The sequence below is a fragment of the Macrobrachium rosenbergii genome, chromosome 18 (assembly GCF_040412425.1).
Source record: "Macrobrachium rosenbergii isolate ZJJX-2024 chromosome 18, ASM4041242v1, whole genome shotgun sequence".
In the NCBI taxonomy this organism is placed as follows: domain Eukaryota; kingdom Metazoa; phylum Arthropoda; class Malacostraca; order Decapoda; family Palaemonidae; genus Macrobrachium; species Macrobrachium rosenbergii.
This window is the reverse complement of record NC_089758.1, coordinates 6,389,714-6,416,941: the sequence shown is the minus strand read 5'-3', so window position 1 is coordinate 6,416,941 and position 27,228 is coordinate 6,389,714. Positions and strand designations below refer to the sequence as shown.

At 41.4% G+C, this 27,228-nt stretch overlaps 2 protein-coding genes across 6 annotated transcripts in view; one reads left to right on the top strand and one right to left on the bottom strand.

Annotated features, from left to right (window-relative positions):
- The window catches only part of IFT43 (intraflagellar transport 43), a 184,481-nt gene extending 161,161 nt beyond the window's left edge, over nucleotides 1–23,320 (bottom strand). For 2 of the 5 annotated variants that reach the window (XM_067120214.1, XM_067120210.1), the window contains exon 1: nucleotides 13,993–14,132. The gene's annotated coding sequence lies outside the window, so the exon portion shown is untranslated. Of the gene's footprint in view, nucleotides 1–13,992; nucleotides 14,145–14,308; nucleotides 14,448–23,199 lie in introns of those variants that run through there. The other 3 variants (XM_067120212.1, XM_067120211.1, XM_067120213.1) reach the window with 3 other exon arrangements.
- LOC136847937 (glutamate receptor ionotropic, delta-1-like) lies at nucleotides 1,955–8,567 on the top strand. Its single transcript, XM_067119956.1, has 9 exons — nucleotides 1,955–2,187; nucleotides 2,603–2,730; nucleotides 3,078–3,199; nucleotides 3,671–3,902; nucleotides 4,319–4,464; nucleotides 5,165–5,263; nucleotides 6,389–6,555; nucleotides 7,876–8,011; nucleotides 8,454–8,567. Exons 1-9 carry the CDS (start codon nucleotides 2,099–2,101, stop codon nucleotides 8,565–8,567), a joined length of 1,233 nt encoding a protein of 410 aa, XP_066976057.1. The 5' UTR covers nucleotides 1,955–2,098.
- Nucleotides 23,321–27,228: the final 3,908 nt, after the last annotated feature.

The following is a 27,228-nucleotide window of genomic DNA, read 5'->3' as shown; positions in this document are numbered from 1 at the left end:
AAACCAGTTTTCAGGTATAAATATTCCCTGCTTGTACCCCGGGTGCCATTCACCTCCTTCCAATGGTAGCAAGAACTACCAAAGTACCGGAATAATGAGTGAGCTTCGGACAGCTGCTTTATAATTTACCAGCTGAAACGAAGAACTTATACGTCAAGTTGCGATGGTGACATATAAGCTCAACTACATACAGCACCATTATTGTTATTATTATTAATTCATTAGTAGTCGTAGTAGTAGTAGTGCAGCATCTGACATTGGTGCCTACTATCACTCTCATCATTTAATGCTATAACAACTATATTTTGCGCTTTTGAGAGAATTTAATAGAAAATGAAATACCGTTGGATAATAAAGTACAGAAGAACATAAAAAGGCTAAAGAACTACCGCTAAATATAAATTATCTCTCTCTTTCCCCATTATAAGTTTCCTATTCTATATGCATGCTGACGACGCAGGTCGCTGCAGAGAACCTCGAGAACCCTTCGAACTGGTGGATTGTTCTCTCCGAGGACGAAGAAGCAGCCAAGATTATCCTCGGTCTCATCAGAGAAGGATCTCTGGTGAGTCGAGTCGAGGAAGATTCCCCTTTCTTTAAGGAGTCATAATGATTGATTTTTTTTAACGTGCAGATGTTTCTTGCGACGAATACTGAAGGATGATTGGATGGGATACTTGGATTTTTATCAAAAACAAAGCCATTTTAATCTGAATTTTTGAAAATTGAATTTTTTTCTGTCACATACAGATATGCACACATACACGTGTACGTTTGTTTGTACGAATGTGTATTTGTAGGGTTGTCAGTGCATATATAATGTGTTTGATACCCCCGAACATACACGACTTGAATGTATTCATCTATGATACCTTACTTTGAACCAATAACGTCTCTTTCTAGGTAATCCTCGTCCAAATAACGAAATCGGGTCAGTACAACTTGCGGGCATCAACAATAGAGAAAAACGGAAAATTCAGGTGAGCTTTCTTTGTTACTGCATTCTTAGTTTGCAATCTTAGGAACTCATTTGCTCAAACACTGATAATAAACGACCTTATAGCTAATCTCCTTGATCCAGTACTACCAAATACATATTATTATTATTATTATTATTATTATTATTACTGAAAAAGCTGACAGCTATGTGGGGAGAACCAAGGGGAGGGAAGAAAAGAGGAAGTCAGTCTCTTTTCCATGGATCAAACGCAAGGTATTATTTCCTACGTGAATTCGAACGTTGAATAAACAATTATTTACTGCGACAACAAGTTTGAGTAAATTAATTTCAAGACTTCAAGGAATTCCTTTAACAATGGTATGACCGAGTGCAAAGTTTTTTGAAGGTAACCCATATATATATATATATATATATATGTATTATATATATATAAATATATATATATATATATATATATATATATATATATATATATATATATATATATATATATATATATATATGTATATATATATATGTATTAGTATATATATATATATATAAAATATATATATATAATATATATATATATATATATATATATATATATATATATATATATATATATATATATTATATGTATGAGATCTAAGTCAAAATCAGTGCTTAGATGATTTTCAGGTTATTATCAACTATTCAGAATGTATTTAAGGCCTCTGATATAATTTCGTTGCATTGCTGCATAGGATTATGAGTAAAAAACTTAGCAACAACTCTCACATTTAGCAACAAGCTTCTCCAAGAAAACGTGTTTCACATCTTCAGCTCTTCGTCGTCGATCGCCTTTGATGCATTCCTCAAAATTTACTGCACATGCGCGAAAGGAGCTTATAGACACACATCCCAGCATTATTTACAGTCATTTCCATGCAGTAATAAATAAGTACACGAGACCGTCCCTGACGCTCACCACTAGTCTCGAATGTCTGATCGTTTCTATTCGCAATCAGTTTCCAAGACGTCGGTACCTGGAGTCCCAACAGGAACAGCGACAGACAACTGTCATTCGAGGTATTTCGAGACGTGGACGATATTTACTCAGACTTCGGAGGGCGAGAGCTGACCGTGACGGCCAACAACAACAGCCCCTTCTTCGGAATGAAGGAATTCGACAACGGGACCTACGTTCCAGATTCTGGGATCGACATCAGCGTTATGGACGCTCTTGGGGGCGCCCTCAACTTCACGTGAGTGTGTCTCTTAATACTGTATTCTCTATTTCTGTTTATTTGGTGGCCAGATATTCCTTTTAAAGATATGGGAGGTCATTCTGCATTAGGTAGTAGTAGTAGTTTACTAATGTTTGCAGTTCCTCATTGGATGGGTGGGTATAGTTCTCAGCTAGCACGCTGCTGGCCCAGCGTTCGATTTCCCGACCGGCCATTGAAGAATTAGAGGAATGTGTTTCTGGTGACAAATTCATTTCTCGTTATAATGTGGTTTGGATTCCACAATAAGCTGTAGGTCCCGTTGCTAGGTAACCAACTGGTTCTTAGCCACGTAAAATAAATCTAATCCCTCGGGCCAGCCGTAGGAGAGCTGTTAATCAGCTCAGATATACTTTCCTGCAATGAAATGGATTTCTTTCTTGGACTCCTTTAGGTACAGAGTCATGAAACCAGCAGATGGGAAGTGGGGTGGTCCTCTCCCTGATGGGACAATCACTGGCATGATCGGGGAAGTTGCCCGAAGAAACGCTCACATCGCCATCTGTGAAATAACCATCACAGGTATGTACATCTTACGTCGGTTTCATACAAACACGTTTTCTAGCATCATCTGGGATCTTGCTGCCAACAGTTTTCCAATATTGATGCAAAACTGAAGTCAGGTTCATTTTTTGAGCTGCTGTTACACAAGTACGAACATTAACTGCTTTGGTTTTGCTGCCAATATTGGCAGTATGGCGGTAAGGTGCCTAAAGATGTTGGAAAACGCGCTTTACATCGCTTGTAGGTATTTTTGTTTAACAAACAAGATGCATATAGTAAATTTTACTGGTAGACGCACGAAAAGATAAGGCATACGGAAGGCATAGATTTCATCTTGAATAAAGGGAAATTATCATCTTCTTCAGCGCTACGAGAAACAGTGATCGACTTCACCAGGCCTTATTTCATGGAATCGCTGACGATGGTTTCAACTGCTCCTGCTGAAAAGAACAGAGCCTTCGCCGCTTTCTCGCCTTTTTCCTCTACGGTAAAGTACATGTCGTGGTTATGCACATCTCTTTTCGTGCGGGCAATTTAGTTAATATGACGGTAAACTTCTTACAGCAAAGTTCATACAAATTAAAAATCGACACCTTTTTTTACGTTCGAGTTTTGTTTAATGGGAGCATTGTGACTGATTGGTTTAGATTACGCAGGCCCTATGCCAGCATGGCTTGGTTTAGATTACGCAGGCCTTATGCCGGCATGGCTCCTTGCTCTAAAGTGGCTCGTAAGTGAGTATGTGTAAAATGGATTAAGACAACGCCATCTGTGGTTCCACACAGTCATTTCCAAATATTAGCTTGAATATATTTATCCACTTATTTACTCACATTCATCTTTCATTCTCTCTTGACCGAAAATATTTTTAAACAAAACTGTGAAGGCCTTCCATGAACTGACACTTGTAGGGCGGTATCATGGTGGAGGTTTTCAGTAAGAATGAGACATCACGCAGGTCTGGGCGTGCTTAGTCATCTCAACCGTAGCCATCGGCCCTGTGCTCTATCTGGAAACATTATTTCTGAAGAGGTTCCTCAAGAAGGAATTTGGCCCACACCACAATTTACAAGACTCTTCCTTCAACATGTTCAGAAGCCTGGTCGTCCAGAATAATTGTCTCTCTGAAGGCTACCTGGCTCACAAATTCACGTTCCTTGGCTGGTACCTGTTCTGCTTAAACGTACTAGGTAAGTCCTAGGGAAATTATTTTACATGAGTTAGCTTGGGTAATACTCACTTTCATATTTAAAATTAATATAAACCTAAAATATATCCATCATGATGATTTTGAATTTATTATTCAAAGTTATTGTTTTCAAGGGAACATGTTAATCTTATCTATATGTACACCCACACACACACACCCACACACATATATATATATATATATATATATATATATATATATATATATATATATATATATATATATATATATATTATATATATATATATATATATATATATATATATATATATATATATATATATATATATATTTATGTATATATATATATATATATATATATATATATATATATATATATATATATATATATATATATATATATATATATATATACATACCTGTATATATCTCTAGTGCTCTACTCGGGGACGCTCACAGCCGTGCTGGTAACTCCAGCCTTTGAGAAGCCCATCGATTATCTGACCGATTTGCCCGAAGCAGTGAAAAAGGGCGCCACCATTGCCACTGTTGGAGATTCGAGCTTCGAAATGCTTTTCAAGGTAATTGAGTTCTCCTAGACTTTTAAAAAAGTATAATGTTGCAGCAATATATTAGCCATATATTTTCTCCTTACCTTTAAATCACAAGTTGCACTAACACACCCCTCAGATATATTACCTGCTAGTGGGTCTAGGATTTCATTTTGAGTCATTCTGTATTACACCAGACCCCTAATGTTCCTTTACAGTTTCAGTAATTGTCTTTATTTTCCTACAAGGAAGGAAGTTTACTCGTCATTCAATCCCTGGCCTCGCAAATGGCATCAGGGCGAACTCCTCACTTTTCCCACATAGGACAAGTAGTGTTAAAACGAACAATCCACGATTTCTGTTCACCAGAACATGTCAAAAAAAAAACTTGATATGACGAAATAATTAAATTCTAGTAAAGCCAGGTATGAAACTTGAAGATCCACAATTTAATAGGCCTATCAAATTCTATATCTCGTTCTAGATGAAATATGAAGTTGTGCTTTGGTTGCAAGCATTGTGGACTCTGGTACCAGGGCACGCCAGTTTGAGCCTCCCGCGACAAGAAATACATATGTTAAATCAGTCAGTTCCAACATAACTTTTAATGTCTTTCTTTCTTTTAGTGGATGGCAAAACGAGCAACCTCTTTTAAGTTGACACGAAGTTAAGATGCCTCTTAAAAGCTTAAAAATCACAGGTTCTTTTACTATTAAGTTACTGTTCACAGGAGGCTAAAGAAGGCATCTACAAGGAGATCTGGCATCTTTTCAATCACAAAGACAGATCCCAGAGCTTCTTCCCTGGGCCAGACGAAGGATTTGACAGGGTAAGAATCCTCAAAGTTCTCCCTTATTCCTTTCCATGTCTGCTTACGTAAGTGCTCATGAACAAGAATTATTTGAAGATCTTGAGAACATGCAATAATAACCATGATTACATATTCTTTCATTGGTGGTTCACATTTTGTGACGAATGATTCAGGATTTCTATACGTTACCATATATTCTTCAAACATTGGAATACTTATTTTTCTGGAAGTATGAGTATCACATATCAATTTTGTTCTGATTTTAAACATGTGGGGATTAATGCACTCAAAGTTAGTAGCTTAGTTGTTAAATTGATTTTTATCTTTAGAGTGATTTCATAAGTGTCAGTACAATATAATTTCATTTATCACGAACTTTCCGACATAGTACAGCAGGTGGTGGGAAAACCTGCAAATGGCGATACAAGGAACACATTTGGCACGGGAAAAATTTGCTCTACAATTTAAATATTTCCATTCCATAAACCTACAAAAATTGCATACTCTCCATATAATGATTGTGAATTCATATACTGGTATGGTATTCTTCCTGTCATTAAGAGATCAACTGAGCCCATCTTTCCAATATGGCCACCATTTTTAGGTTTTTGCACCCATTTTGGATTTAGTGACAGCCATCTTGAATGTTTCTGGTAACAAAATTACGTACCTTAGTACTTACAGGGTTGCCTTCAATAATTTAACATAAGCTGAAAGTGCTTGAGGAATTCCAATGTGATTACACAAGTAAATGTCAATATTCATATATACACAGGAAGTTATTTTGAAGACCTGCCGGCCATCTTGGAAAATGGAAAATTCAGTGGCTAGAGGCTGATTATGAGAAAGAAGGACAAGAAAAATTGTTGCGCTAAATTTCATTTGCACTTTTTTCCTATTATTTTGGAGTTACCCACTCCACTAACAGAAGTAAACCATTGTCATATAGAGAGTAAGACTCTTATTCCTTCTGGTGACATCTGTGACACTTTATCACTTGCACAATGCCCTTATGGTCTAACGCAGGCTCTGTCATAACAGTTACACAACATGATTGCAGAAAAGAGTTGCGAACTTCAAACTGAAGTAACATGCACGTTAACAGATTGCTGTAATGATCCCTGAAACCACTTTATTTTACAGATCATTCCGAAAAAAGTGATCTTCCTCAATGCTCAGTTCAATTCAAGAATCCGCGCCACCCAGAGGGGTTTCAGCAAGTTCCACATTGCAAAACAGTCCTTTTACCCTCAAGGTTATGGCCTCGCTTGCTTTAGTGGTGCTCCCTTCATGGGGAAGTTCAACAAAATGTAAGTCACGTGTTATGGGGGACTCTAAAATTAGGGCATTATTGGTGATAGTCATGCACACAACTCTCTTTTGCATACGCTCTCTGTGCACCTTGAAATTTCAAAGACTGAGATGTTTTGGACATGGGGTAAGAAAGGATAGGGAATAGTTTGTCAAAAAGCCAGTAGTTATGGAAGCAGCCGAATAAAGACCTGCAGCAATGCCCAGGAAACATTGGAAAAGGGGAGATAGATAAAGACCTAGACCTGATAAGAGTTCATGGACGACGAGCGTTGGACACAGGAGAGTGGAAAGAACCAATTTCACGTCAAACTCCATAGAGGAAGACCTCATATAAAAACGTTAATGGTGATACAACAATTATGGAAAGCCTCACTGTACCCTAAGCAGCGCATTCAAATTAGCATTAAAGTTTGCATTAATGCTATTCATTCATTTTTATTTTTTAGTTACATTTCTCTCTCCTTAACTTCCCATCCCTTCTCTTTGAACTCTGCTCACCGTATTCCTCAGCTATTTTGCCTTTCTCATAGTTAAATTTTCAGTGGTAAAGAACAAATTCTTTGAACCATCCCTATGAGAGTATAACTCAGGTTATATAACTTTTGGATGAATAAAATTACGCACGTGCACACACATCCTTGGAGACCATAAGAGTCAGTCTGTGTTGTTAACTCATGATCTGTCTCCCATTGTAAGGTCCCCTCTACCTAAAATCCATGTTGGTCTGGCTAAATGGAAGCCAATTCTCCCGTGCAAGGCCTCAAGGATATATATGTATTGGCAATAGACATAAAAATCACCAATAGGAAAAAAGTAGACATACCAATCATCAGGTTCCAGAGTTAAAGATCTAAATTCAGCATTATGCTATGTCAATTTCGATGGTAGGACTGCGGTTGACCTCATAAATCAAGTGTGATTTTTAAAGAGTTCATAAAGATGTGACATAAAAACTTCTAGGTCTAAGAAGCACAAAACCTGAACAATTTTATCACAAAGCGTGTCACCCATGTGACTGTACAGATTTAGATTTCCAATATATCTTTAAATTCTGGATTATCTTTATTCTTATTCTGGTTGTTTTAACTTTCATGTATTAACCACTCTCAGCCCCTGCCTTCGTTTTCAGAATTCCTGAAAACTTGTCCAAAGAAAATAGTTGAGCTAGAACTGATCCCTTTGCCTCATTGAAATGGATAAAATAAGCGTTACCAAACTTCTAGTAAACTTAAGTGACCTTGTGCAATTATTGGAAATGGTGTAAAAGGAATAAACCTATCCACTGACATTTGCCAACAAGGTTTCTTCTTGACCAGGATATCGTACATGACGGAGGGAGGCCTCGTTATGAAATGGGCTGATGACCAGGTGCTCAAGGTAGCCCTGGGGAGGAAGAACACCGAGGAGCTGGACAGTGGAGGACCTACACCCATTACACTTAAGCACTTGCAGGTTGGTATCACTGGGACAGACAGCCCCTCGTAATATCTGGTTGTTGAATTACTTTAAATTTCCTTTTTACACTAATGGGAACTCGATTCGGTCGAAGTTTGATTGGCAAGTTAGCAAGTGATGACATGAGGATGTTTGTAGTATGACGTCCCTGATCTCCTAAATAATGGGTCAGTTTTTGATGAGTGAAGATTATGTTTTTCTGTACATACTGGCAAAACCTTTCTGCATAATCATTCATTCTTATAACTCATCATTGCATTCCTTGATAGATACTGTGCACACTTGCTTGCCTTATTTAACAAATCTGGCAAAATTTTACAGTGAACAATAAAATACACGGCCCAGGGCCCCAGTGGTTAGCTTCACAAGCATTAGTTATTTAAATATAGTTATTTTTCTTATCTGTTTGAATTAACATCATTTTTCTTTTTAATTCCAGGCAGCCTTCATCGTGCTAGCTCTGGGTTACGCGATAGCAGTCTTGGTGTTGGGAACTGAAATCTTTTGGAAAACATGTTCTTTTGTATTAGGACCAGTTGCTGAAAAATCCTGATTCAAACAACAATGGAAGTGACAGTGAAAAGGAAGTCACAGTGTGTGTGTGTATGTGTATGTGTATATGTATATGTATATATATATATATATATATATAAAATAGATATATACAGATATATATATAAATATAAATATATATACATATATATATACAGATATATATATATATATATATATATATATATATATATATATATATATATATATATATATATATATATATATATATATGTATATATATATATATACATATGTACACACACACACACACACAGTAATACCTCGATCTTACACAAATGGAATTGAGCAAATTCACAGACATGCAAACTTTTCATTGGGACCTAACTGTCATACGAGATTTTTTCGCAGACACGCGACATTTGCGAATCCTCCATAAGGGTTATCCTTAAGAGAGTGAAATTATTTATCAATTATCACAGAGAGAGAGAGAGAGAGAGAGAGAGAGAGAGAGAGAGAGAGAGAGAGAGAGAGAGTTGTCCTTACTTGAAATATCAAGTTAAACTATTTATGAATTATTATGGAGAGAGAGAGAGAGAGAGAGAGAGAGAGAGAGAGGGGGGGGTTATTCTTAGGTAGATATCAAAAGATGGAAATTCAATGTTTATGAAGGAAAAAGGAAAAATAAAGAGAGAGAGAGAGAGAGAGAGAGAGAGAGTGAGAGAGAGAGAGTGTACTAAAAATCCTTTGACACGCTGTGGGCAACGATTGACATACTTGACAGCTTTGCCCTCACCCCTCTCTTCAAAGGTTTCACAAAAGATTGGAAAATATTTGTGTTTAAAATATCACATAATTTACCATAGAAATGTATAAATTTTGTAATTACAGTCAGCACCCCCGTAATGCGAAATAGCACAGCCCCTTGTAGAAAGATGTGGGAGTCCACTAACATATATAGTACGGTATACAAATTTTCAATGTACCGAAGGGACGTGTCAAGCCCTTAGCAATTACTACATAGGTCGCAACACTACCACTCTATGCAGGCGATTGCATGTTCGCCGCGACCGAGGGGCAATATTTCAACAATACGTAGACAATCACGACCATAAACCAATACTAGAAGAATTATTTGGTAGCACAGAAATCATGTATAGCGAAGCCTGGTTCCACAGATTGCAAATAGCAGATGCTGTGGGTATAAATCAATAACAGCCTGCATTAATCAGACAAAGGAACAAGGACTTCATCCTCCCTTCCTCAAGGAATCTGAAGGGAGACACGAGCGACAGAACACCCCTGAACACAACTACCGACAATGAAGCAAATCAAGACTATCGACGGGAATCATGCCCTTGCTCACACCCTCTGCTGCAAGCCACGGCATAGGACAAGTCGTATGGATTACCAGGAGTGCCCATGCTGCCGCCCAGACCACCAGCGAAAGAATGAGACCTGCCGACCAATAGAAATTCAGCACCCAATGACGTCATGTTTAAAACTTAGGCATAGCTGCAAAGTCCACCTGTAGTAATAAAAAAAAACCTTGTATGTCAATTTGTAATTCAATCCTGAAAACGTCGTCAATGAGCGAGGAAACACTCCGTCGACCAGAATAAGTAAATGGAAAGAACCATGAATAATTTTTCCTTATTCCTGAGAAGCTTTCCTGAAGACAAAAAGAAGTATAGACTGTTTCACAGTCTTGATAAAAAGATGGTATCTGCCAACAATGCCATTAACTTCAATAGAAATAGCATAAAAACATGATAAAACCTTACTTGAACGGTTAGTAAAACACTTACCTGCTGGTGTTGGCAAGCGTAACCGAAGAACAGCATTCCTCTCTCTCTTTTGCCTACGCTACTTTCTTTCTCTCTCTCTCTCTCTCTTTTATATATATATATATATATATATATATATATATATATATATATATATATATATATTATATATATAGTATATGTACATAAATATCTATGTATATCTATATATCTATAGATTATTATATATATATATATATATATATATATATATATATATATATATATATATATATATATATATGTGTGTGTGTGTGTGTGTGTGTGTGTGTGTGTGTTTCTAGTTATCCTAAGAGTTTACCTAAAATTCCCCTTTCTACTAAAGCCCTAAGCTCATTTTGTTTTCTTCTGTGTTCTACTAACCCAGGAATTCTAGTCAGATTGCATCATACTGTGTGGTAAGTTCCCTTCCCAGGTTTAGAATATAAAAGTGGCGACCCTTGCTAAAGATTTGTAGCCTGCAACATCATTGCAAGCCCAGCAAATAGCCCTGCTAAGCTGGATACAAGACGAGAAATGAACCGTTTACCGTAGATCCCCTTAAATAAGCACATACAATTGAACAAAGGTACACAGCTTAGGTATTTTGTTACTTTTGTATTTTTGTGATCATAAATCGTGACTGGGATTTTTTTTATTTATTAAATTTCCTCTAAAAATTAAAATCCCTGCATGCATGCTGAATGAGTAGCCTAATCTCACAGAGAGAAAGAGTTATGCCATTTCAAAACGAATTTTGCTGTTACCACATGCTAGTAACTTCTGCACGACTTAAATTGCTAGGTCTTAGTTAGGAAGTGAGATGTTAGAAGTGTGAAAAACGGAAAAGTCCGTTTATTTTCCCCACCACGTGCTCCGTACAATTTTCCGTCCATTGTTTTAGATAGGACACTCCATCTGGCAACTCAAATCAGGCACAATAGGCGATTCCGCTTCGCCGCGCTCTCTCGCACGCGCAGTAGCAAAAGCGCTAAAATTTCTAATTAACCTCCTAAGAAATTCTGCATCTGCCCTTTGAAAATTTACATTTACAAAGTTCACTCATACGTGGCCACGTGGGCCACTTTGCAAGTCTAAGAAGCATTTCATTTTGATTTCCTACGTCCGTGTGGGTGAGAAATTCTTCGCTCCCATACCTAAAACCCATGAAGAGGCAAGGGAAACTTTCCTGAAACTGCTCGCCCTTGTCTCATAAAACTTCACGCGAGACTTCATTCACACCTCAACATGGCCGACACACATGCTCAGCTACCCGTCACAACAATACCTTGCGACCTCTTGGAGTAACGTAAACTTCATGGACCATTATGATCACGTGTTTTCGTCAGGTCAATCATTTACTATGAAGTAAAATTCTTCACAAACGTGATCACAACAAATGAACGTCTGTTGCATGATAGCTTTAAGGACCCTGCTCGTTTTATATTACTAGCGGAGAATTAAGCCTACTTATTTCAAGCGTATCTCTGTGTGTACTTAAAACCAACCCCAGTTGCTTTCGCGTAAGCCTTTACCCTCTGCGTCCATCCTGCGTGCCCCTCACCAAACTAAACTCCACTATTGCTTATGCTAACCATTTACCAAATTTCCGTGTTACCACACACGGCCCAGTTGCTCTAGCCTACCCTGTATCGAGGGCTCCCACAGAATCTTAAAAATCCAGCGCTTTTACTCTACAGAACGAACCCGCACCCCGAGAGAAACAAAACCAAAACAAAACCTACGGTCTTTCGAACAAACCTATGTTCCCCGGAACAGACCACCCGTTCTTTTCAAACAACCACATTCTTTCAAACAAACCTACATTCTCTGGAACAAAGCAAACCTGTTCTTTTCGAACTCTACGTTCTTTGAACAAACCTTAGTTCTACGGAACAACCCAAAACCCGTTCTTTTCGAATGACCCTGAGTTCTTTGAACCAACCTACACTACAGAACACCCAAAAAGTTCTCTCAAACAAACCTTCACCTCATGCTCGATTCCCTGGAACAAGCCACGCACTACAAAATGCCACCAGAACGTTCTCTCGAACGAAAACCATAAAGTTCTCACTCTCGATTCCCCCGGAACGACCCAAGCACTACAAAGTGCCACTACAATGTTCTTCTGAGCAAAACCCTTAAAATTCTCACGCTCGATTCCCCCGGAACAAGCCCTGCGCTGTAAAGTGCCACTATCCATTCTCTCAAACCAACCCACAAACCGTTCTCTCAAACAAACCAGAAGCCGTTCTCTAAAACCAAGACCCTAAAATTCTCATGCTCGATTTCCCAGAATGAGCCAGCACCAAGAGTGCCATTCCCCAGTTCTCCGAAATGACCCTACAACTATTATAGTGCCAGTGCCATCTCACCCAAAGGGGCACTCACATTTATTAGTGGCGCTACCTACTGGCCCCTCCATTGCCCAATCACTCCCTGGTGGACCAGAGTATCATTTCACTTACACGCCCTTCCTGGCTTGCTCAAGCTATACCAGGCTTTTAGGGGAATAAATTCTCACCCTACACGCCTGCAACATGGCTGCTGTCCGGGAAGAAATCAAAACCTTCACCTTCACATTTTTTCCCCAAGCAAAACATATTTTTTCCCCCCGAAATGCTCAGCTTTTCGTAAACACACTGACAACAAAAAAGGCTAACAAGCTATTTCTTTACATTGCGGGAATTGTTAAACAAAGACAACTAAGAATGAAAACAATTTTGAATTATCTGGAATAAAACTGTTTTTAAAAGAGCAAAATAAAAATAACTGCCGAATCAACAGGCATAAGCTAAGTCATTTCTCGGCCAACTCGTTATCTTGTTAAATGGCTATTTTTTTCCATAGCATGATGATTCGATAACTTCTACCACTGAGAAAATTATTTTTATAGCTTCGAAATTCAGTTGTACTTATAATGCGGCTTAAATGATAGAACATTTATCAAATGAGTAGTTTGAGGGCATAAATGTAACTAGGCTAGGCTACTCAACTTCATTTTCTCGCTATCACCAATCTAGGAGACATGGTTTAATTAAAACATCAATCAAAGTAGGATTTGTTACACATACTATAACGAATTCCACAATTTTTTTTAATCGAGTAATACATCGTTTTTAAGGCTAATTTGCGTCGTCCTGCAATACTCTCGCCACTTATGAATTTTTTGGAATTTCATTGAGAAACCACCACTGATAAAATTTTGTTAAAAACCATCTTAACGCTGCCTTTGAATGTCTAAACCTGAAAAATTGATGGCATTGACAGTATCCTACTGGCCTACCTAGTGCAGAGAGTTCTCAATTACTGATAAAATACGGCTAAAATACAGCCGGTGTCGTTATGCATCACAGGTAACATATTTTACACGGGGAGGATTGTCGACACAACCAACAGCCTAACCTATAAGCCTACTTAGGCTACTACGAAGCATTTTCAGTAATGAATAGGCTAAGATCCTTTTACTTTATATGTGGCACATATAAGATTAATGATGTTCTGATAACACAGTTGAGATCGCCACTGCACTTATAAACAATAATAGTATGCTGAAATTATGAGACATGTTTACAGAGAAAGGGTATCTAGCCTACTACTAGGCTAACATGACATTTAGCACAAAATTATGGGTAAATAAAATTCATTACATTTGCTTACCTGTGAATTGTTATTCCATTCTCTGAGGAAGAATCCTTAAGTCATTTTCTGCAATTTTAAGCTGCCTAACGTACATTGCAATAGTAATAAAAGACAAATATCGCACAACACACTATGCACTAGTTATATTAGGGCTTACCAAACTACTTACTACTAGGCTAGGCAGGGATGTCACCTTATGCATAACATCTATTACTTTTGAACCCCCGTGGTCTTCTCCGTCTTCTGACTTTTCAAAGAAATAACAACGGAACATTCTTCTCCTTTTATATTGTGTGTATCTTAATAGAAAATAAAAGGCAATTCTCTTACTTACAATTCTAAATGTTTCCTTTGAGATATCAGACATTTGTTTCACTTTTAGTTTTCTGGAAAAGAAAACTATTATGCCGGCTTTGTCTGTCCGTCCGCACTTTTTAAAATCTACTGAGGCTATTGGGCTGCAAATTGGTATGTTGATCTTCCACCCTCCAGTCATCAAACATGACCAAATTGCAGCCCTCTAGCCTCATTCGTTATTTCAGGAGACTGCGAGCCAAAGCACAGCGAGTGACTAAATTCACATTTCACAGATCACCATGACCGGTCTGCTCTTGAGTTCTGTATATCCTCCGAGTTTGTCCAGCTAACTGAGGAACCTACACATATTATTGGTAATAGACCACATATTCCCAGCTACTGTGAAGTCCAAGGTCTGTGAATATATATATAGGCACGTCTGATCATTGCGCCATTGAGATGGACATATCTGCCAATCGGTATATTCCTAATGCCACCATTGGAAAAATGGTCTGGGTGAAATCTAGAGGCAATTGGGATCGCATTACTGAAGCTTGTCAGGCACTTAATATGTCAGGTGCTATATTAGGTCCTGATCCCAGGAAGAAGGTAAATGAAATGCTGACGACTATTGTGATGAGGTATATCCCTAGAAAGGTAGTGAAATTCAGGACAAATGGCCAGCCATGGTTTGATGATGCCTGTAGATGAGCTTACCATGACAAACAAACCAAATTCAACACATGGAGACAATCGTTCACATGAAAATTAAACTATTTTGTTGAGCCTTGACGTGCTCCAAATAGAACTTAACAAATAACTGAGAGAAATTACAATAATTCCTTGAAGAGGAAACTTGAAGTAATTGTAAGGTGTCAAAGAAACGAGCAGGTAAAGGTTACTGCTGCTTTATTACAGATCCAGGCGGCTTATATTGCGGCCGACTGACGCCGGGCCGTGAGAGACAATGGAATTGACTGTGACCTGAGGTCGAAACAATAAACAATAATATGCAGTGAACGAGTACAAATTACAATACAAAATATACAGAGCTACAATATAGATACAGTCTTGATGCCTGTGAATGAAGAAACATGTGATACACAATGTGTGACATTCGTATAAATACCATAAAGTAAAAATGATTAAAATGCGTGACCTGGCACGTTTTAGGCGTGACTAATTGAGCTTGAAGAAAACGGGAAGTCACCAAAGAAAACAAGCTCAGCGGAGACTTAATTAATGGCGCCGCCGAAACACTATCCTGGCGCCGAATTGGTGACTTTACAAATACTCCCCCCCCAAGACGAGGGACGCGTCTGATTAATCCCTGTACCTGGTGGGACGCTGAAGGGTGCCGCGCTCCTTGAAGATAACTGAGGGGCCTCCCGCCTGTGAGGCTGCTGTTTGGGCGGTCCCTTCCTGGGCGGCGCGCCCTGCGGGGTGAGGGCGTGCTGGAGTGCGTTTGGGCGGAAGGGGTGCTGCGTCGCTGCCGGGACTCTCCGACAGGAAGGCGGGCTTTAGCCGGTCTATGGAAACCCAGTCGTTCTTGCCTGGGAGTGCCAGCCGAACGCTTGCTGTTCCGCTCCAGCACGCGGAAGGGTCCCCTGTAGGGCTTAGTTAGTGGTGGACGGACGGCGCCGACTCTGGACGAAGACGTGGGTGGCGGATGACAGCTGTGGCGGCACGAAGGTGGTTGCTCTGTCGATGTATGAGCGCCTGCAAGGGACGAACTTGCCGGCCACGTCGCGGAGCCTCTGCAGAGATGGGGAGTGGCGATCATCCGTCACGAGCTCTCCCGGCACCACGAGGGGTTCCCCATAGGTTTGTTCAGCTGCGGATGGGGTGCCGTCGGCTCTGGGGCGGTCCTCAACCCGAGGAGGACCCACGGCAGCTGATGTTTCCAGTCCTCGGCGGTGCAGCGGGCCATGAGGGATGACTTTAAGGACCTGTGGAACCGTTCAACCAGGCCGTTGGCCGCTGGGTTGTACGCTGTGGTGGTGTGGTGCGTGGTTCCCAGCAGTTGAGCCAGGGCAGACCACAGCTCGGAGAGGAAAGCGGGCCCTGTCGGTTGTGATGTGGTCCGGGACGCTGAAGCTGCTAACCCAACTGGAGAGCAGGGCCTCGGCGCACGCGGCGCTGGCGGTGGCTTCTTGCATGGGCGTGGCTTCGGGCCACCTCGTCGAACGGTCTACCACCGTGAGGAGGTATCTGATCCGCCTGATGGGGAAGGGGCCCGACGACGTCGATGTGGATGTGGCCGAAGCGGCGCCCTGGCTGTGGGAACTCGCCTACCCCCGACTGCGTGTGACGACCCACTTTACTGGTCTGGCACTGCAGGCACTGTTTTGCCCAGGCTGTGGCGTCCTTTTGCACCCGTGCCAGACGAACTTTTTGAAAGCAGTTTGGCCGTGGTCCTGCCGGAGGGGTGAGAGGCCGTGAATGATGTCGAATACCTGGCGGCGGCGTGAGGCTGGAACCAAAGGGCGGGGCTGGCCTGTGCTGATGTCACAGAGCAGGCTGGGGCCTCCGGGGGCGAGGGTCACGTCCCGCCACTTGAGGGATGTGATGGCGGTGCGGTATGCTGGGGTTTCTGGGTCAGCGGCCTGTTCTCTGGCAAGGTCCTGGTAATCTACACCAAGCTGCACTGCGTTCAACCCGACTCTGGAGAGGGCGTCTGCTACGGGATTTTTCTTGCCGGGAGGTACCTGACGGAACAGGTAAATTCGGCTATGGCTGAGAGGTGGCGCTGCTGTCTGGAAGACCATTCGTCCCCTGCTTCGTGAAGGCGTGAACCAGTGGCTGGTGGTCTGTGAAGATTGTGAAGGGCGTCCCCTCCAGGAGGAACTTGAAGTGCCGAACTGCGCGGTACATCGCGCAGAGTTCCCTGTCGAAGGTGCTGTAGCGGGACTCTGCGGGACTGAACTTCTTGCTGAAGAAGGCGATGGGCTGGGGGGCGCCGTTGATGATTTGCTCCAGAACAGCACCGCAGGCAACGTTACTGGCGTCTGTCGTCAGCTGGAGGGGAGCCTTGGGATCCTGGTGTGCCAAGGCGGTTGCCTTGGTGAGGGCGGCCTTCATCAGGAAAAGGCCTGCTGCTGGCTGGGTCCCCAAGACAGGGACTTCGGTTGACCTTTTAGGACTTCCGCCAGGGGCCGTGGTGTGCGCGATCCCAGGATGAACCGCCTGTAGAAGTTTACCATCCCAAGGAACTCCTGGACGGCCTTGATGGAGGTGGGTGTCGGGAACTTGGCTACGGCTGCCACTTTCGATGTAAGAGGGCGGACGCCTGTCGGAGACACCTCGTGACCCAGGAATTCTGCTTTCTGGACGCCGAAGGTACACTTGTCAAAACGGACGACGAGGCCGTTTTCTTGGAGGCGCTGGAGGACTGCTTTGATGTGCCTCTGGTGTTCGCTGTGAGACCTGGAAAATATGAGAATGTCGTCGACGTAGCAGACGCAGAATTTTAGGTCCCCAGGATGCTGTCCATGAGCCGCTGGAAGGTGGCCCCAGCGTTCCTCAGCCCGAAGTTGGAGAAGGCGAACACATAGGACCCGGAAGGGCGTGATGATGGCTGTCTTTGGTATGTCCTCTGGCGCAACAGGTACCTGGAAATAAGATTTAAGAAGGTCCAATTTAGTGAATATTTTGGCCCCGTGAAAGGAGGCCGTGAGGTCTTGCATATTGGGCAGAGGGTAGTGGTCGGGCTCCGTTGCAATGTTGAGCCGCCTGTAGTCGCCGCAGGGTCTCCAGGAGCCGTCCGGTTTCTGCACCATGTGGAGGGGGAGGCCCATGGACTGGAGGCTTTCCTGCAGATGCCCATCCGTTCCATCTCCGCTGAATGCTTTTTTCGCCTCCTGAAGGCGCTGAGGGGGAAGCCTGCGGAACTTCGCATGTGTCGGGGCCCTTTAGTCACTATATGGTGGTATATGCCGTGCTTGGCTGGGGCCCCGGGACTTGGCGAAGCTCGGGCTTAAACACCTCAGGGAACTCTGACAGAAGGTGTGCATACTGGTGGGGGCGACGGCGCTGATGGTGGGTCTGGGTCCCGCCGTTAACGGGAGAGACCGGCAGGAGTCGGTATCGAGGAGGCGCTTGCGCCCCACGCCGACTAGCAGGCCGAAGTGCGCCAGAAAATCGGCCCCCAGGAGTGGGGTTCCACGTCCGCGACGATGAAGTCCCAGGAGTAACTCTGGCCAAGGATGGAGATCGACAGGAGCCTGGTGCCGAGGAGAGGATGGGGTTCGTTGGCGGCCGTCAGGAAGGCGGCCGGGTCTGGTGTCTGGTTGCGGTCCTCTGGATGCTGGGAAGACCGACTTAAAGGCTCCTGTGTCGACCAGCATCATCCTGCCGGAGACGGTGTCGCGGACGTAAAACCTACTGTTTTTGAGGCCCTGGGTTCTTCGGCTGCCATGGCGGCCTGTCCTGCTGGGCCGCCACCCCCGTTTTTTGAACGGTTGAACGAGCAGGGCGGCAGGCAGTTTCGGGCGTCCTTTCCGAACCACTTGTGGTAGCGACAGAAGCCCGGGACCACCGTCTGCTGTGGTTCGGTGGACGTCTGTTGGCGATGGCGTTGACGGGCTGCTCACGTCCTCTTCAGGCTGGACGGAGCTGACCGGCTGTGTGGCCGGTTTTAGCCGCTGAAGCCTTGACGGAGTCTGTGAGGTGTTGTGCCGCCTATGAGGTCCTCGACAGGCATGGTGTAGGGGTGAGCGATCTGGTTGCGCACTTCCGGGAGGAGTTGGCGAAGGAAGATTTCCCAGATGAAGCTTATCTCCTGCCGCTTGTTTGTGCCACCCAAGACTGGTATTGACAGGAGATCTACGACCATGCCCCTGCCGTCTCTTGGATTGAGGTCGTGGCGTGGATTATTGGCAAGGTCGATAGCACGGGCGGCCCGCTCGGCGATGGGTAGGGAGCAAGCTTCGAGGAGGAACTTTTTTGTGGTGCTGTATGTGAGGGTGAGTGTTTCGGGTACACGCGAGATGAGTTTGTTGTACACGTCCTCCGGAAGGGCGTTGAGCACTGTGTCGGCCTGTAGGATTTCGTCCGTGAGGTCCGCGATTCTGAAGTGGCTCTCCACCCCGCGCAGCCACCTCGATGGGTTCCCCTGCGTAAACGGGCGGCAGCTTTACGGTGAGGGCGGCCCGCGATTGTGTTGCCCGGCCGTCGTGTGTTCGGGCGCTGGTGTGGAGTTGCGGGAGGGCCTCGGCGCGGGCGGGCGCGGCTGTGATGGGAGGTAGGTAAACCTCGGAGTCCGCGGGGTCCGTTTAACTGCATGAAGGAGGGGATATCCGCGTCCATGCTCACTCCTTTGACCCCTTACTGGAGTGGGGTACTTCGCCAGTACGCACTTTCGCGTGCGCCGTGGTTCCGCTAGTGACGCTGGTGGGGTACGCCGACGAGAGTCAGCACGCCAAACGCTGGTTACAGCGCGTGTTTAGGCCGCTAAGAGCGTTTTGGAGAAATCCTGGAGCCAAGACTGAGTCGCGTGCGGTGAGTCCGCTTAATGGCTCCGGGATACTCCGGGTCACCACTGTAAGGTGTCAAAGAAACGAGCAGGTAAAGGTTACTGCTGCTTTATTACAGATCCAGGCGGCTTATATTGCGGCCGACTGACGCCGGGCCGTGAGAGACAATGGAATTGACTGTGACCTGAGGTCGAAACAATAAACAATAATATGCAGTGAACGAGTACAAATTACAATACAAAATATACAGAGCTACAATATAGATACAGTCTTGATGCCTGTGAATGAAGAAACATGTGATACACAATGTGTGACATTCGTATAAATACCATAAAGTAAAAATGATTAAAATGCGTGACCTGGCACGTTTTAGGCGTGACTAATTGAGCTTGAAGAAAACGGGAAGTCACCAAAGAAAACAAGCTCAGCAGAGACTTAATTAATGGCGCCGCCGAAACACTATCCTGGCGCCGAATTGGTGACTTTACATAATTACTCAGCCTCACCTGTGGTAGACCAAATTGGCATCGTCTGTCTTTGGGTCAGGGTCGTCTTCCAAACCACCACCACTAAAAGGTGATGGTAGATTGGTTACTGACCCCAAGGAAAAGACTGAACTGCTTCATCGAGTTTTTGAAGCTAAACAATCAGCTGAGGATGTCACTCTCCCTGACTTGTCATCTTGAACCTATTTTTACAAAATTTGCATTTCGCTCTAGAGATGTTAAGAAAATTCTGGATAATCTTGTCAGCTGGGGTGGAGAAGATCCTGATGGATTCTTTTCTTTGTTTTTTAAAAAAGTTTCTAATGTGTTATCCCCCAAGATTAGTAGATTCTATAGATTTCTATGTCGACGTAGAATCTTTGCAGATGAGCGCAAGTTTAGTAATACAGTGCCTGTTCCAAAGAGTGGTATATCTGCAGACTGCAGTAACTACAGGCCAATTTCTAATCTCGCTGTGCTCTCCAAAGTTGCTGAAAAATTTACTTTTATGCCACTGTATAAACATGTTGAATCTAAAGGACTGTTAGCTGATATTCAATATGCATAAAGGAAGCAGTTAGGTACTTGCGATGCTCTTAGATTAGAAATGCCACTTGCAAGAGAATCTTGATAAGGGTTTTGAATGTAGAGTAATTCAAATAGATTTTAGTGCTGCTTTCGATTTAGTAAATCACAAGGCACTTGTTTATAAACTTCAGAATCTTGGGGTGGACGGATATGTTTTAGGATTACTTCAAGATTTCCTTACAGGTAGGCAGCAGAGAGTTGCTGTTGATGGGATCTTTAGTGAACCAAAACCTATTACGTCTGGATTTCCACAGGGTAGTGTTCTTGGTCCACTTATTTTTGTGTATGCAAGTGATATGGTTGTTGGCCTGGAAAATAAGATTGCTCAGTATGCCGATGATGCAACTCTTGTGGGTGTAGTAAAGTCTACACTTATGAGAAACGAAGCTGCCCTCGGCCTCAGTCGGGCTATGGACCAGATCGGTGACTGGTGTAGTTGGTGGGGTATGAGGCTGAACTCCAGTAAAACGAAAACACTATTGTTTAGTAGAGCTTGTACAGATTTTCCATTCCACCCTCCCCTTCAGGTGTATGGGACTTTGCTGAATGAATCTGAAGCTTTAACTATTCTAGGTGTAACTTTTGATTCACATCTTACTTATGAGAAATATCAAATGAAAGTCTCAGCAAATGCTGCATGAAAGTTAAGTATTGTTCGTAAGGCCCCATACATTCATAGCAGTGATAAAATCAATATAATCTGTTTTAGGTCGTTTGTCCTTTACTAGAATACTGTTCTCCGGTGTAGAGGACTGCTTCTGCCAGAGATTTATCTCTTTTTAAATACAATTGTTTGTGGTGGTAGGTTTCTGTTTCTTAGTGTTAGCAGTTATAACTTGGACCATCGACGGATGGTCTCCTGTTCGTCACTTTTCCATAAGTGGCCTGCAGCAGAGATCTTTCACATTCACAATTGACCCATAATCCAGTTTTCTGCCGAGAGCAACCAGATTCGCTGAACAGCAGCACCAATATGCACTAAATGTGCCTCTCTGTAGAACTTTTCATTTCCAAAGGTCCTTTATTACTCACACCGTTGGACTGTGGAACAGCCTCCCAGAGGATGTCGTGTGTTCAAGCGAAGACGCAGTGCATCACTATACTTACTACCAAGGTCTAGACCTTGCCTACTACTATTCATCTTGTATTTTAACATTTTACTTACATTTTTATTTTTTATTAATTTGTGAATTTGTGTATTTTTCTAATAACTGATCTCTTCTTTCTGTATTTCCCCATTACCTTCCGTTACTTCTTTCTAATGAACACCATATTCTTTGGAAGCTTGAATTTCAAGTCAGTGGCCCCTGTGGGTTTGTTCCATACGAATGGGGTTGTTCTTCTGAATAATTAATAATAATAATAACGATGAAGAAATTGCATATATTCCTTCAGTTAGAAAGTTAACACTTAGGTTTAGACCTCAGGAAACCCTACTGTAGAATAAATTTATCAAAATATGTGATAGAAACTTTATTTCAGTTACCCTTTTGAGCTGTTTTATTATATATGTAAATTTCCAGAGCATTCAGGCTAAAAAAAAAAAGAACCGAACATGAAAACTGCTACATATCTTGTAAAACGTACAGAAGGAAACAAACAATGGTCCAGTAAGGTTCTCGAGGGTTGCGCCTTGATCAAAAACTCCCCACCCCCAATGCTGTTATAACGCCAGCTTGATCATAAACAAACCCCATTAACACCTTACCCTTAGTACAAGGGCTCGTGAAGGGTAAAGGTCAGATTAATCTACACCACCCACCATGGTAGGCCTACAGTTCGACCAGTTTGTGGGAGAGGCCAAAGAAGTAAAGCTCGTGGTGCCTACACTGGGAGAAGAGCGGTAGGGAAACCGGTAAGAAAAGGTGAGGCAAAGGCGAAAGTGAAAGTGAGGCCATCCGGAGGCAGATGAAATATCAGACTTCGGTACAAGAGTAACTGAGAGGGGTCGCACAAGGAGTTAAGGTTAGACCGGCAGTCCAAGAAAAATGTAGTAAATAGATATTTGATGTGCTCAGGCAAACATATAACAGATAATTTGCGACCGCTTCTAAAGCAGTTTAGAAACACTTTCTTTGGTTACTTGTCCCACAAAAAACTGGTAGGTATTTTTACTCTAATAACCATAAACCTTTAACTCATATCCTGTCAACTGACTGTACATGATAAAGGAAACAATTATAAGTATATATTATGGAAAAAGGCTGCTATGAATGGTGTTTAACATAATTTGTTAAGCAGTCTATGTTTTGCATACAGAATTTTTACAAAGGAAATCATGAGAGATGTTAATATCACTAACTAATGAATCGACTAACTGGGTCAATCTCTTATTTTATTTACTTTAAAACATCATTTATAAATACCTTTTCAGTATTTACCTTGGACAATACGCTCTCTCGTTCTTCTATAGGTGCAGATGCAGTGTCACCAGAGCACGTTTTCTGACAGCTTTCATCATCTTTTCGCCAAACTCTTCCTCAAATAATCACTACTCTTGACAAAATTTGTCCGACATCAGTTTTGTACCGACAGTGAAAAACTATCGACTGCATGATGCACAGGGATCTTTGGCTCGTTGCCGCCAGGCAAAGAGCTAAAGATACCTGATGATGTGGTCTTGTATAGCTTTTGGTGTAACAAAATGGTCGTCGTTTCAAATTATGGCAGTCTTGTGCTGTCAGGGCCCATGCTCTAAGAGCAGGTGGTAGGCTAACTGGTCACTATATAAAGAGGAACTTGCACGAAACTCTTTGTTCATGATTGCGTCTACATTGCAAAGATGCTAATTTTGGCTGCTTCCCAGGCCTAGTTGTCCTTCAGTGACCAGTCACGCTTTCGTCCATGAGAAAAAATTGATTGGGGCTTCCATTTCTTCCTTTTGCCCTCCTTTTTTATTTTAGCACACCTAGCTAACGATCCAGGTAATTAAACGCTTAAAATTAGTGCGTATATGAAAAGAAAGCGAATACCTTACATTTTCCCACTCACAGAAGACTTTAAATTCTTATTGCAGTCACTGATTAAATTAATTAGATATTTATGGAAAGTCAGGTCAAGCCAGTTTAAATTCAAATTTATATCCAAATCTTTAAACATCTGAACACAGTACAGTAACCTATTTCTGCTAACGCTTCACTTGTAGAATAAGCATTTATTAATTACTGAGCATTAATTTATTTGATGAGATTACTAACCATACATTGTCTCTGCATTCGAGATCACCCGTTCAAATGCTGAACAGATCCAATCTTGTAAACTTCTCTGATGATATAAATGAATGATCACTGAATCCACATGATAAAACATTGACAAGTTATATAAAGAAATTTGTTTTAAAAATTGTGTGTCACCATTAAGTGCAGAAATTATTCTTCACACTTATGAAAGTTACAGCTTGGTATCCCAATCTTTTGGCTCACGTGATTTTACAATGAAGTTGTAATGTAACACTCTGTTGGAATATCACACATTATTATTATTATTAAGCTTGATATGCAAGCTTTTACAGAAAATAATACTCATAATTAAAAGAAAAACCAACCCAGAGAAGATAATAAATGAATAACAAATCTAGATGATTATGCAAACACAAGTATGCCGTTATTTACCTAAAAAGTAATCATTGTCGAACGACGTGAATCAGAATCTGCTCACAGAGGAAGACGAACTCGAACATTCTGCACTTAATAGTCTTATCTGCTGTTTGTCAGAAACTACTGCGACGTAAACAAATTGATGAGGTGATTAATTCCCTGTTCATGAAGTCTTTTCCGCAAATCTGCTTTGATGTCTTTTATCTCCAATTTCAGCAATGTATAGACTAAAGGTGACGGGTCATAGATAACTTGCAGATTTCTGAAAACGTAGTTTTGATGGAATGTTGACAAATAAGCATTCTTTGTAACAATGAAATTCCCTATGAGCCTACGTATCACTGAAAATACTACGCGACTCCAAGCTTAACAATTTAGTTTGTTACGTACTTAGAGTAACGATAATTTCCAGACAACACACACACACACACACACACACACACACACACACACACACACATATATATATATATATATATATATATATATATATATATATATATATATATATATATATAACAACTTTACCTATGAAGGGGTAGCTACAGACTCGAGTCTTCTTTGTGGATGTGTTCGTCACAGGGGATGAAGTTACAAGCCTCGGGCCCCTTTCACTTGAAACCACTGCGCAGGACGGGTCACTGCCCACGACTCTTTTCCGCCCGAATCAACCGTGCTAAATAATATTATATTTGAGTGTTCCGTAACTTGTGTAATGCACTGAACTTTTTTTTTGTAATGATACCAGAGTTTTCCTATTTGAATATGCAGTGTTTGCTAAATTCATATATAGAATGGTAATCAAGATGAAGACAACTGCGTAGGGTTAAAAGCGAAAAGGTATAGAGAGAGAGAGAGAGAGAGAGAGAGAGAGAGAGAGAGAGAGAGAGAGAGAGAGAGAATGTAAGGATGGGGTAAAACAGTAACGACTTCTCATTCACATGTACACATTTTAAGTTAAGTATACCTTAGTTTAACCAGACCACTGAGCTGATTAACAATTCTCCTAGGGCTGGCCCGAAGGATTAGATTTATTTTACGTGGCTAAGAACCAGTTGGTTACCTAGCAATGGGACCTACAGCTTATTGTGGAATCCGAACCACATTATAAAGAGAAATTAATTTCTGTCGCCAGAAATAAATTTCTCTAATTCCTCAATGTCCGGTCGGAGAATGTACTCATTTTTTTAATATTATATATATATATATATATATATATATATATATATATATATATATATATATATATATATATATATATATATATATATATATATATATATATATATATATATATATATAGCACAACTTACTATATCAATTATCCTTACATTGCAAGGATTACACAAACAGTTCATTCCAACAGCGCCAATCTTTTTAATTTCATTCACACTGAAGATCCATACTTCACCTCTATAAAGAAGAGGAGGCTCAACAATCCTTTAACCTTTGCCCTGCCCATAACCTGAATCGCATCTCTCATCCTTTTGTAGTCTACTACGTTTAATTCCAAACACTTAAACATCACCTGCTTTCATCTTCGATCTTCTGTCTTAACACCCATTACCCCATCTTACTGGTTTCCATAACCTTACCTTTTCTCAGATTTATCCTCGACTCTGTACGCAGAGGATATTTGATGTGGTAAGAAATGCGAAGATACATAAAGATCAGGGTTAAAAAGGTTACCACAGGCGAAAGTATAGGTCAAAGTATTTTGAGGTTTGGTCATGTGGAAAGAATGGATAAAAATAAGTTGGTGAAAGAGTGTAGGCTATAACTTGGAAATGTCAGGGAGGAGGGGAGAGAAAGGCTCAGAAGAGGCTGGAGAGCTAAGGAGAAAGAAGTATTAAATGGAAGGCCTTTGACAACAAGGAAGCAAGAGTGCGTGCAAGATAGTGTAAACAGCGCAGTATGTACGGGTGTTCAACACCCAGCTAATGAGCCTGCTGTGTAAGTATATGAAGCAGCTAATGTTGCGAGGTTTGTCTGCAAATGGGGCTTATTTCGAATCGGCAGTGAGAATGTCAGTGTAGCTTTTTCTGTGGACCTCCCATGTGTCAGGGAAAACAGAATACACAAATACTGGTGTATGTGTGTCTATATATATATATATATATATATATATATATATATATATATATATATATATATATATATATATATATATATATATATATACGAACAACATGTAGGACACAATCATCATTTTATCCAACAGTAGGGTCCCTTTCGCAATCGCGGGCAAACACCTACATGTCAGTTTAAGTCACGTACTTCTCTTGAGCTTTTCTCCTTCGTCGTTGATAACGGGGAAGGTTCCGAATCTTAGAAAACGTAGTTAGATAAGCTAAAGCTAATCGTTTAATCATTTTCAATTTTCTTTCAACTGTGTTTGTTGTTGTTGTAATTCGTCTTACTACATTTTCAACAACACTGGAAAGGCATGTACCGACAAATGATGGGATACCATCAAAATATATTACATTTTTGAGGAAGTATGGTGTCGGACTACGTTCAATGAATTGATTAGTCGTTATGCTGAATTGTTTAAAATATTAACAGTAGTGCTGTTGTTGGCGATTGTACAGTCGAACAAAGAACTGCTTATTCTGTAAATGTTTCATTTTGACCTCTTGAATACTGATTACATCGTGTAACTTACTTTACACTTGTGTTCCATGATAGTATAGATATTACGATAATATATACGGCATTTTCACTCAGACGTCACATTATAATGAACGCTACTTTAGGATATATGACGTCATTTGTTTCGCTGTGGCTTGGTCAATGTAAACATTAACAGCTGTC